Raw genomic sequence first — 11,620 nt, 5'->3', positions numbered from 1 at the left:
TTCTAGGATACCAATGAAATTATCAGTCAAGGCCCTTTTAATGATAAAGTAGTGTAGAAATGGAAGTTTTTATTAAATGTGAATTAAAGTTGACTATCTAGTCTAACTAACCTCTTCATTTTGTAGAGGAAACAGGTCCAGAAAGAGGAAGGTCTTCCCTAAAGTTTGTTGTTCAGTTGTTTCAGTTGTGTTCAATTCCTATGGCCCCCTTTAGGGTTTTCTTTTTTTTTTTTAAACCCTTACTTACCTTCTGTCTTGGAATCAATACTATGTATTGGTTCCAAGGCAGAAGAGTCATAAGGGCTAGGCAATAGGCGTCAAGTGACTTGCCCAGGGTCACACAGCTAGGAAGTGTCTGAGACCACATTTGAACCCAGGATCTCCTGTCTCTATCCCTGGCTCTCAGTCCACTGAGCTACCCAGCTGCCCTAGGATTTTCTTGACAAAGATACTGGAGCAGTTTGCCATTTCCTTCTCCAGCTTATTTTACAGATGAGGAAACTGAGGCAAACAGGGTTAAGTGACTTGCCCAGGATATCAGAGCTAGTAAGTGTCTGCGACCAGCTTGGAAGTCAGGTCTTTCTGTCTCCAGGTCCAGCACCACATCCACCCAGCTTCCCATAATAGAGTAGCAGCAGTAGGGCCAAAAACTCAAACTCAAACCCAAACCTTTTGTCCACCAGTCTAGCTTAGCGTCAGAGTGTCAGCCTTTGAGGTTACCCAAGGGTCCTTCCAACAACCTCTCAGAGGTTTGACATATTACCCTGAGGACCAGAACCCTGAGAAGTGACAAGACGCAGGAGGAGGATGGGGTCTGGAAGGCTTTGGAATACCACCACAGCATTTATTTCATACCGCTGTTTAAAATATATAGATCATATATTCATATATTTATATATTTATATGTAAGGAGGAATAGAGGGCAAACAATCCACAACACGGGCTATACTTTTATAAATATTTCTGTATGTTCCGCCTTTCAGAGTGGGGGAGAACGTGTCTCCCCCCCCATGAGTGGGTCCATTTGCTCGATGGCCTGGACGCTTTCTTGGCTTTGGATGGAGTCTCCATTTGGGGCAGAAGAAGGGGATTCTGGAATCAGGGAGCACCCCCTGTGCCCCGCTTTCTCCCTTCCCCACCCCATGCACACAGCCGAGTCCTTCCAGCCTCTGTTGTCCTCAACACCAGCGATGGAGAGGGAGTAGGGTTCTTGCTTGGATAACTTTAGGTTTTATCTTCGGCAAATACACCCGTGGGAAAAAAAAAAGAGTGGGCCTTCCTCCAGGAGCTGGAGTTCTGAGTGGTCCTCCCTGGCTTTGTCCTTAGTTTTCTCTCTGGCCAGACACTGACCGTCCCCATGTCCCTCTCTCCCTCTCGAGGATGATGCGGGGGGAAGAGACTCCAATTCTGGGGTCATTTGGAGTCTGTGTTTTGTCATCCTCCTCCTCCCCACGGATCCTCTTAGTTCTCTTTGCTGCTGCTCCTCCCAGGCCAATGACGTTGACATTCCACCCAGGCCCTAGAAGACGAGTAGACGGCGGAAGTGGACACCCTGACCTCAGGGCTTCTGAGAGTCTCTATCTTCTCCCCACCTCTGTTTCCTACCAGTAGTAGGCAAATGCGACTTAGAAGGCTCGGAGGCCCAGTCCAGCCTTCCAATCCCAGGGGTCTTCCTCAAGGCACAAAAGGAAAAAGAAAAGGTGGATGGCACCATCGATGACAATAATAAAAAATAATGCACAGGAGTCTGTTTGGCTTTCCTTCTCGGTAGGTCCTGGTCGTCTCCTTTTGAACATTATCTCCCCCTCATCCCACCTGCCAATTCCGTTGTTTAATTCCTTGGAAGTCTGGCATCGGGGCAGGATGCGGGAGGGATGAAGGAAGAAGGAATGTGAGAAGGCCAGGGCTCGGCTCCTCGGGACCTCTCCCGCCCTGAGGCCAAGACCAGGGCCCAGGTGGGCAGGCGGGCAGCTGCCAGCTTCACTTGCAGACGTACCGCTCCACGATCCTCTCACATTTCTTGCAGGTCACGTAGCAGCACCAGTGGTATTTGCAGTGACATCTTTCCACCACTTTGTCCATGTACGGATTATAGCCCCGGCCGCAGCACATGAGGTCACAGCTGTCGCTGCCGTTGGATGTCTTATTGCACTGTCTGCGGTGAGAAGGGGAGGAGAGAGAAGCGGAAGGAAAAGACAATGAGGACCCGGCTGACTTACCACTTGTTGGGAATCCACTGTGTGAGAAGGCAAAACAGGGATCCAGACCCTTTCCCTCCCCATGGTCACCCATACCACGGGCCAGCCCAAGTTCCGGCTAAAATCCCTTCCCCAATCTTTTTATTTTAAAAAGAAAAATTCTCTCTCTCTCTCTCTCTCTCTCTCTCTCTCTCTCTCTCTCTCTCTCTCTCTCTCTCTCTCTCTCTCTCTCTTTCTCTCTCTCTCTCTCTCTCTCTCTCTCTCTCTCTCTCTCTCTCTCTCTCTCTCTCTCTCTCTCTCTCCCCCTCCCTCTCTCTCTCTCTCTCCCTCCCTTTCTCTCTCTCTCTCTCTCTCTGTGTCTCTGTCTGTCTGTCTCTCTCCCTCTCCCCCCTCTCTCTCCCTCCCTCGTTCTCTTTCCCTCTTCCCCCCTCTCTCTCTCCCTCCTCGTTCTCTTTCCCTCTTCCCCCTCTCTCTCTCCCTCCCTCGTTCTCTTTCCCTCTTCCCCCTCTCTCTCCCTCCCCTCTCTCTCTCTCTCTCTCTCTCTCTCTTTCTCTCTCTCTCTCTCTCTCTCTCTCTCTCTCTCTCTCTCTCTCTCTCTCTCCCCCTCCCTCTCTCTCTCTCTCTCCCTCCCTTTCTCTCTCTCTCTCTCTCTCTCTCTCTCTCTCTCTCTCTCTCTCTCTCTCTCTCTCTCTCTCTCTCTGTGTCTCTGTCTGTCTGTCTCTCTCCCTCTCCCCCCTCTCTCTCCCTCCCTCGTTCTCTTTCCCTCTTCCCCCCTCTCTCTCTCCCTCCCTCGTTCTCTTTCCCTCTTCCCCCTCTCTCTCTCCCTCCCTCGTTCTCTTTCCCTCTTCCCCCCTCTCTCTCCCTCCCCTCTCTCTCTCTCTCTCTCTCTCTCTCTCTCTCTCTCTCTCTCTCTCTCTCTCTCTCTCTCTCTCTCCCTCTCTCTCTCTCTCTTTCTCGCTCTCCCTCTCTCTCTCTCTCTCCCTCCCTTTCTCTCTCTCTCTCTCTCTCTCTCTCTCTCTCTCTCTCTCTCTGTGTCTCTGTCTGTCTGTCTGTCTGTCCCCCTCTCCCCCCCTCTCTCTCCCTCCCTCGTTCTCTTTCCCTCTTCCCCCCTCTCTCTCTCCCTCCTCCCTCTCTCCCTCCCTCCCTCCCTCTCTCTCTCTCTCTCTCTCTCTCTCTCTCTCTCCTCTCTCTCTCTCTCTCTCTCTCTCTCTCTCTCTTTCTCTCTCTTTAAGGCTCCAACCTTCTGTCAGAATCTTAGAATTGATGCTAAATATTGGTTTTCTCAAGATAGAAGAAGAGTGGGCAAGGCTCGGCAACTGGGGTTAAGTGACTTGCCCAGGTTCACACATTTGGGAAAGGTCTGAAGTCAAATTTGAACCCACATCCTTCCAACTCCAGATCTTCCTCTCTATCCACTGTGATACCTATTTGCCTCATCCAATCTTAATTCCAGTGACTCCCTTCTATGGATTATTTCCCATTTATTCTGCATATAACTTGTTTGTACATAGCTGTTTCCTATGTGATTCCCATTAGAGCGTGGCTTCCTTGAGGACAGGGACTGTCTTCCCCCTTTGTTTTTATTCTTGTTTAGCACAGTGCCTGGCATGTAGTAAATGCTCTACTAAGGATGTTTGACTAACAGACTCCCTCCAGTTGCCTGGTATTGATTGACTCTGTCTATATGTTGTATGTAGTTATGTGGGTACATATTATCTCTCCTGGAATTTTTGTCTTTGAATCCCAGTGCCTGGCACACAGTAGGTACTTAATAGAGGTCTGTTGATGGATTCATGGAAGGGAAGCAGCTCCTCCCCTCAGAGAGTCCCTGTTTGAGGGAGGGAAGCCAACAAAGCCCCTCTTCCCAGGGATCCCCCAGTGTAAGGGAGGAGGCAGATAAGAATGTGCTCAAGATCATACAGAAAAGTTCTATGGTTTACTTTTTGGTGACCTTGCTTAAGTCATTTTCAGGCTGGGGACAAGAGCTCCCAGGGGTCCTTAAACCCTTCTCCACTCCCCCTGCTTCCCAAGGGAGGAAAGCAAGAGGATGCTCCTCGCTCTCTTTCCTCAGTCATTGGCCCCTACCCTGCCCTTCTGAACTCCCAGGGGTCCTGGAGATGCCCCCAGCCTGCGGCAGTCTGGGAGAGTGGCCTGCTCTGACTCTGAAAGGCCCGCAGGGGGAAAAACTCCACAGTGGCCTTCAGTCCAGGGTTAATAGCCTTTCTGGAATGCTCTTGCAGAAAGGGAATCTCTTCCTGGGCTTGGAGGCGAGGGGAGGGGAATCAGGAGAGAAAGGCAAGACAGTGCTGGGTTCTCTGGGTTCCAAGCCAAGTCCGGGATGCCCTGGGCAGCCGGCGTTTAGCCTAGGAGCCCTTGGATATCCTCGTCTGGGAGCAGTGAGGCCAAGAGGAAGAGGGCTGGGAGAAGGAAGGGTGATGGGTTTATCCCGGCCCCTCCCCCAGCTCGGCAGACTAAACATTGGGCAGCAGTGGGGTCTAATAGGGAGAGCCGGTTTTGGCACTTGGCCACCATCCTTCCCACACTTGCCAATATTCTGCCCCCAGGGAGGAAGATGACAGAACTGCAGGGAGTTGCTGCGGCCCTTGTCATCGTGTACTGGAAATCAAATCGGATAGAGTCCAGGGATCCGCGCTCCAGGGGGACCTCTGCCATTAACTCAGGATGTGACTACAGGGATGATGCGAGTCTGGACTGGGCCGCTGCTGCCTCATGGTGAAATGGGAAGAAACGTTTCTGTCCCGGTTGTCCTCTCCCATTTGCTGAAAGCATCCAGGAAAGTCAGATCTAGAAGGGGCTTTGGAATACTGAACGTCAGAGTTGGAAAAGATTCTAGAACACGTAATGATGGAACACAGACTGCTAGAGCTGGAAGGACCCTCGAAAACCCAAAACTGAGTTGGAGGGAGCTTCAGAACAGAACGTCAGAGCCAGAAAGGATCCTAGAGCATGGATCACTGGAACACAGAATTGGCAGAGCCGGTAGGAACCTTGAACAGAGAATCCCTGTGTTGGAAGGGAACCTCGGAGCATAGGACGTCAGCTCTGGAAAGGAGCTAAGGACGTAGAATGTCAGAGAGCATGTGATGCCGGAACACAGAACGTTAGACTGGGAGTGACCTTAGACTAAAGGGTGGCTAAGCTGGAAGAGAGTTTCGGAGCCCCTTCAGAGCATGAGTGCCGAATTGTGCCTTAGAATAAACAATGTCAGTGTCATAAATGGCTCTAGAACATGTAGCATTATTACGTAGAATGTTACAGGTAGAAGGAACAATGAACTGTGCCTGAGCTGGAAGGGGGCTCATGAGCTCAGGGTGTCCGTTCTGGAAGGAACCTCAAGAGTCTATAGTGTTGGGAATGGAAGGAATATTACAACAGAGAATGCCCCAGCTTAGACCCTTGGGTGTCAGAAGAGGAGAGGCTCTTGGATTAGGGAGATCATAGAAGAATGTTGGAAGTGGAAAGGAACCCAGAACACAAAATGGCATCTTAGAAATGGTTTGGTTCAACCATCTCCATTCATAACACACTGCAGGCTTTCCTCTTGGGCTCCCATCCTTCAAACTCTCCCCCTCCCAGGCTCCCACATCCCCAGCCAAACCTAACACCCACTGATAGGCGGGAGGGCAGGGCCTCAAAGACGAGTCCAAGGAGATGGAAGAGAGCCCAAGCCAGAGAAGGCAGCTGCGCCGACACCCCAGAAGCCGGGTTTATGATGGAACTGGAGAGCATGGGCTGGGAATGTGGGGTGAGGAGACATCTCCTCTGTTCTCCCTTCTCTGGGGCCTTCCAGATCTAACCCTAGAATTTCCACGATTGTTTTTCAAATCAACCATCTACCATCCCTCACCTGCGGATGGTGCTTTAGTTTCCTCAATGATTCCCCATGAATTTTCTCATAAATCCTGATGCCAGGTCTACACTGCCTAAAACAGTCCTACACAAAGCCAGAAGATCTAGATGCCTGGAGCAGGGTCAGTCTGTCAGGACAATGGTGTGAGATGAGGAGGTGCTGGTCAGTGGAGTCCTGGAACCTTGGGTCCAGGGCTAGAAGGGCTCTTTGAGGTCACCTCGCCCAGCCCCCCTCATTTTGCAGAGGAGGGCAAAAAAGTCCAGAAGGGGTCATGCAGGTCAAATAAATACACAGCAGAGGCAGGATTTGAACCTGTGCCATCTGAACACCTTTCCCTAATGCATCCCTAATACTCAGACGCTGAATTACTGAACAAGTCCCTTTTCCCTCTCAGCATCTCAGTTTCCCCACTTGTAAACTGGAGGGTTTGGACTCCAAGGTCTTTGAAGTCACATCCATCCCTGATACTGCCTGATTCTAAGTCTGTGTTTCCAGCACCTGATGGAAGGGGGAGGAGAATGGCAGCTGAGAGCAGGGGGGAGAAACCTGATCTCTCTCCTTCATCGTTCCCCCACCTCTAGCCTGGTAATGGGATCCAGGAGCGCCTTTATTTCCCCAGGGGACCCTAACCCATTTCCCTTCTGGCTCCTCCTCGATCCAGACACACTCTCTCCTCCTCTTCTCATTTCCCTCTCTGCCTGTGCAACGCCAGGGGTTGCTTGAAGCCAGCATTTCCTGGACTGACATTCTTTCAGTCTCCTGGCGGCTCGTCCCTCTCTCCTGTCCGATTCTTGCAATCTGGTGTCCATATGGGAATACTGGCCATCCCAGAGCTCTTCTACCCTTTGGGGAGGCTGCTGAAGCTACAGTCATGGAATGTCAGAGCTAGGAGAGACTTGAGAATTCAAATGTCAGAGATGGAAGGGACCTGAGAACATAGGACATCGGAGCTGAGAAAGTCCTTAGAACACAAGGTCAGAGCTGGAAGGGATCTTAGAACACAAGGTCAGAGCTGGAAGAGACCTTAGAACAGAATGTCAGAGCTGGAAAGGGCTTTAGAACACAAGGTCAGAGCTGGAAGGGATCTTAGAACACAAGGTCAGAGCTGGAAGGGATCTTAGAACACAAGGTCAGAGCTGGAAGGGATCTTAGAACACAAGGTCAGAGCTGGAAGGGATCTTAGAACACAAGGTCAGAGCTGGAAGAGACCTTAGAACAGAATGTCAGAGCTGGAAAGGGCTTTAGAACACAAGGTCAGAACTGGAAGGGATCTTAGAACACAAGGTCAGAGCTGGAAGGGATCTTAGAACACAAGGTCAGAGCTGGAAGGGATCTTAGAACACAAGGTCAGAGCTGGAAGGGATCTTAGAACACAAGGTCAGAGCTGGAAGGGATCTTAGAACACAAGGTCAGAGCTGGAAGGGATCTTAGAACACAAGGTCAGAGCTGGAAGGGATCTTAGAACACAAGGTCAGAGCTGGAAGGGATCTTAGAACACAAGGTCAGAGCTGGAAGGGATCTTAGAACACAAGGTCAGAGCTGGAAGGGATCTTAGAACACAAGGTCAGAGCTGGAAGGGATCTTAGAACACAAGGTCAGAGCTGGAAGGGATCTTAGAACACAAGGTCAGAGCTGGAAGGGATCTTAGAACACAAGGTCAGAGCTGGAAGGGATCTTAGAACACAAGGTCAGAGCTGGAAGGGATCTTAGAACACAAGGTCAGAGCTGGAAGGGATCTTAGAACACAAGGTCAGAGCTGGAAGGGATCTTAGAACACAAGGTCAGAGCTGGAAGGGATCTTAGAACACAAGGTCAGAGCTGGAAGGGATCTTAGAACACAAGGTCAGAGCTGGAAGGGATCTTAGAACACAAGGTCAGAGCTGGAAGGGATCTTAGAACACAAGGTCAGAGCTGGAAGGGATCTTAGAACACAAGGTCAGAGCTGGAAGGGATCTTAGAACACAAGGTCAGAGCTGGAAGGGATCTTAGAACACAAGGTCAGAGCTGGAAGGGATCTTAGAACACAAGGTCAGAGCTGGAAGGGATCTTAGAACACAAGGTCAGAGCTGGAAGGGATCTTAGAACACAAGGTCAGAGCTGGAAGGGATCTTAGAACACAAGTTCAGAGCTGGAAGGGATCTTAGAACACAAGGTCAGAGCTGGAAGGGATCTTAGAACACAAGGTCAGAGCTGGAAGGGATCTTAGAACACAAGGTCAGAGCTGGAAGGGATCTTAGAACACAAGGTCAGAGCTGGAAGGGATCTTAGAACACAAGGTCAGAGCTGGAAGGGATCTCAGAACACAAGGTCAGAGCTGGAAGGGATCTTAGAACACAAAGTCAGAGCTGGAAGGGACCTTAGAATATAGAATGTCAGGGCTGGAAGGGACCTGAGAACATAGGACATCGGAGCTGAGAAAGTCCTTAGAACAGAATGTCAGAGCTGGAAGAGACCTTAGAACCCAAGGTCAAAGCTGCAAGAACCTTAGAACAGAGAATGTCAGAGCTGGAAGAGAGAATCCAGAAGGTCAAAGGTAGAAGGGACCTTGGGGCACAGAATATCAGAATTAGAAGAGACCTTAGAATGTAGACTGTCAGAGATGAGAGATGGCTCAGAACACAGAACACAGAACACAGGATGTCAGAACTGTCAGAGACCTCAGAACATTTATCAAAGCTAGGTGAGGACTTAGGATTGTGGAATATCAGAGCTAGAAGGGACCTAAGCATCCAGAAGGTCAGATTGATCAATCCCATTTTCATTTCAGACAAGGAAACTAGGGCTCAAAGTGGGGTAAGTGATACTATGGCAGAGCTGGGACTAGAACCCAAGTCTTCTGAACCCCAATGTAGGGTAGTTCCCATTGCCTCACACCACATTTGGAATTTCATAGATGGAAGCTTTTTCACCGTTGGGCTCCCACTGGAAGACGTTTTTAACAGCCTGGATTTTGGTACTCCCAAAGTCATTGAATTTTCCTGCTGGGCAATTCTTGTCAGCAAACTCTTCATACCTCCTATTGCCCATTCTGCCCTCTCCCAGTACATAACACTAGTCAGGGGCCCTGAATAGACTTGGGGTGCTGAGGCTCAATTGTTTGAGGAGAAGCTCAGAGGACTGACCTCGGTTTGAGTCCTAGTTCTGCCTGATGGCAGCCCTGAGACAACTTTCAAGTTTCTTCCCTTCCCTGGACCTCAATTTCCTCCTCTCTTCAATAAAGGAGTTGAACCAGGTGATGGTTAATGTTCCTTCCAGTTCTAACATCATGTTTTATTGTTTCTCTCTAATGAGAGCCAGTGGGGTGTCACAGACAGAGGGCTGACTTTGGAATGAGGGAGACCAAGGATACATACTTCTTGTGACTCCAGAAAAGCTCTGGAACTTCTCTCCAGGTGTCCCAAGCAATTTTTTTAAGACTCCGAGCTTGAGATAAGGTAGCCCAGGTTTTCCTCATCTCTACTTAATGAGATCACAGGTCCTGCCCCATCCTTAATGTGTTTCTCAACTCCTGCATTCTTAGATTCCATAAAATGAGACTTCTTCCGATAGAGACTGAGGAGAAGGAGAATGTTCCAGGACTGGCACTTTAGATATGTGCCTCTAATACTTAGACTCAGTTTCTCCAATGGGACTCTGTTTTAGCAAAAAAGCATTCTATGGTTAAAAAAGCTGGGAGTCAGAACACTTGGATCTAGCCCTGGTTCCATCCCGATTGGTTGTGTGACCTTGGTGAAGTTGATTCCCCTCCTTTGGCCACGGGTTTCTTATCTCTCAAATGAGGATGTTGGACCAGATGTTCTCCAAGGTCCTTTCCAGCTCTCCATGCCTGGGTTCCATGAGCCCAGAGGAAGTCATTTCTGTCTTTAACTAAACATTATCAATTATACTTTAGCCTATGGGGAGTGAACCTATGAACCCAGTCCCTGGGAGTAGTTATGGGTTATAAATATGTACAGGTTCAAGAAAAGTTTAGATAAATTAATGGATGGCAGATTTCTGACAGCTCATTAAGGCAAACTAGGAATATTTGGAGTCCATCCTTGTTTTATAAGTATAATGTATCTGCAAGGACTATCCTGGCTTCCCCCCACCTGGTTCTTGGCATTCTCAAGTGCTGGCATCTCTGAGTCTGAACAATTGTGCTGATGGTGGCCATGATGGGGAGCAGGGAAGAGGACTGGAAAACGCTTAAATTCTAAGATGGTTTCTTGGTCATTTCTTAGATGGAGCACCCTTAGTGCACAATGTAAAGTTTAGCACTTAGACTCAAAAAATCAATTGATTAAGTACAGGATAGGGGAGGAGGGGCTAGACAAAACTTTTTTGTGAAAAAGATCTAGCCAGAACAAATCTGCCAGTGGACTTTGTAACTGCCTAGCTAAATGTGGAGAGTCCTAATCACCAGAACGTGGTGGCAGGGAAATGAAATTTTCAGCTACTGAAACTCAGGAAGACCATCTACCCAAGGTACAGCAATAGGCAGCTAGGTGGTCCAATGGCACCCTCACTTTCTTCCTGCTAGTCTGAAGTCAGTGGGAGGTTTGGAACTTTTCAACAAGAAAACACACAGAATGTCAGAGTTGGAAGGGGCCTTAGTTAGTCATCATCTAATTAAACCCTCGTTTTATGGAGGGGGAAGCAGGCTCAGGAAGGAGAAGAAACCAGGTGGCCAAGCTTCCAGCCCAAGACTCTTTCTACCATGGCATCACATGGATAATTCATTCCTCTGGGGCTTTTCAATGCTTTATGGAGCACGGACCCCTTAATACTGTGGGTAGATAGGATAGGGATTCTTTGTCCCATTTCAGAAATGGGGAAATAGAGGCTTAGATGGGGAAGTAATTTATCAAGCTCGTAAAAGTCACAGATGAAATTTGAACCCAAGAATCTTGACTCTAAAGCTGGAACTCTTGCTACCACAATGCCTCTTAGAAGATAGCATGAGACAGATGCTCCATGGGGTCTGGCTGTGCCTTGACTGCATAGAAACCTCCCTTCCTACTCCCATGGGACTGGTTCCCCAGGAGAGAGAAGTAAAGCCAACAAGGGTGATGGGGGAAGCCAAGGGACGTGAGAAAATGCAGTGAGTGGGATCCAAGCCATGAGTGTGAGCTGGGCCAGGTCTCTGGGAGGCAGATGTTTCAGCAGAGACTCTCAAGGATTTAACTGCATCCTGTTGTGGGGGATGTGGTGAGAAAAGGGGGCCCAGTCATGGCCCTGAAAAATGATGGCTTCTCTAAGATCTAGCCTAAAGAGGATGAGAGCCCTTTACTGCCCCTAGACTCTAGGGGTCCTGGAATATGGTGTTTTGAGAAACCACTTGGCACAAGAGAAAATGGGAAATGTCAGGAAAATCCCAGGACTGGGGAGTCAGGATGTGAGGATCCTAGTGTGGGCTCTACCTCTGATGCATTGTCATCCTAGGGCAGCATCTTCTCTTCTGGGCCTTGGTTTTCTCAGATATAAATGAGGGGACATTGGAGTAAATGGTTTCCCCATTTGGTGTTCTGAGGGCCCTTTTGGCTCCACCATTCTGATTTCTATGGCTCCT

At 49.2% G+C, this 11,620-nt stretch overlaps 1 protein-coding gene across 1 annotated transcript in view; it reads right to left on the bottom strand.

The window, feature by feature from the left end:
- Positions 1–808: 808 nt before the first annotated feature.
- Positions 809–11,620, bottom strand: part of WNT11 (Wnt family member 11) — a 61,524-nt gene continuing 50,712 nt past the window's right edge. Inside the window, exon 6 of the mRNA XM_056794951.1 lies at positions 809–2,155. Within this exon, the coding sequence (XP_056650929.1) occupies positions 1,981–2,155 (175 nt within the window). The 3' untranslated portion in view covers positions 809–1,980. The remainder of the gene's footprint in view (positions 2,156–11,620) is intronic.

This window comes from Monodelphis domestica, chromosome 4 (genome assembly GCF_027887165.1).
Source record: "Monodelphis domestica isolate mMonDom1 chromosome 4, mMonDom1.pri, whole genome shotgun sequence".
Lineage (NCBI taxonomy): Eukaryota > Metazoa > Chordata > Mammalia > Didelphimorphia > Didelphidae > Monodelphis > Monodelphis domestica.
This window is presented reverse-complemented; position numbering and strand designations above follow the sequence as displayed.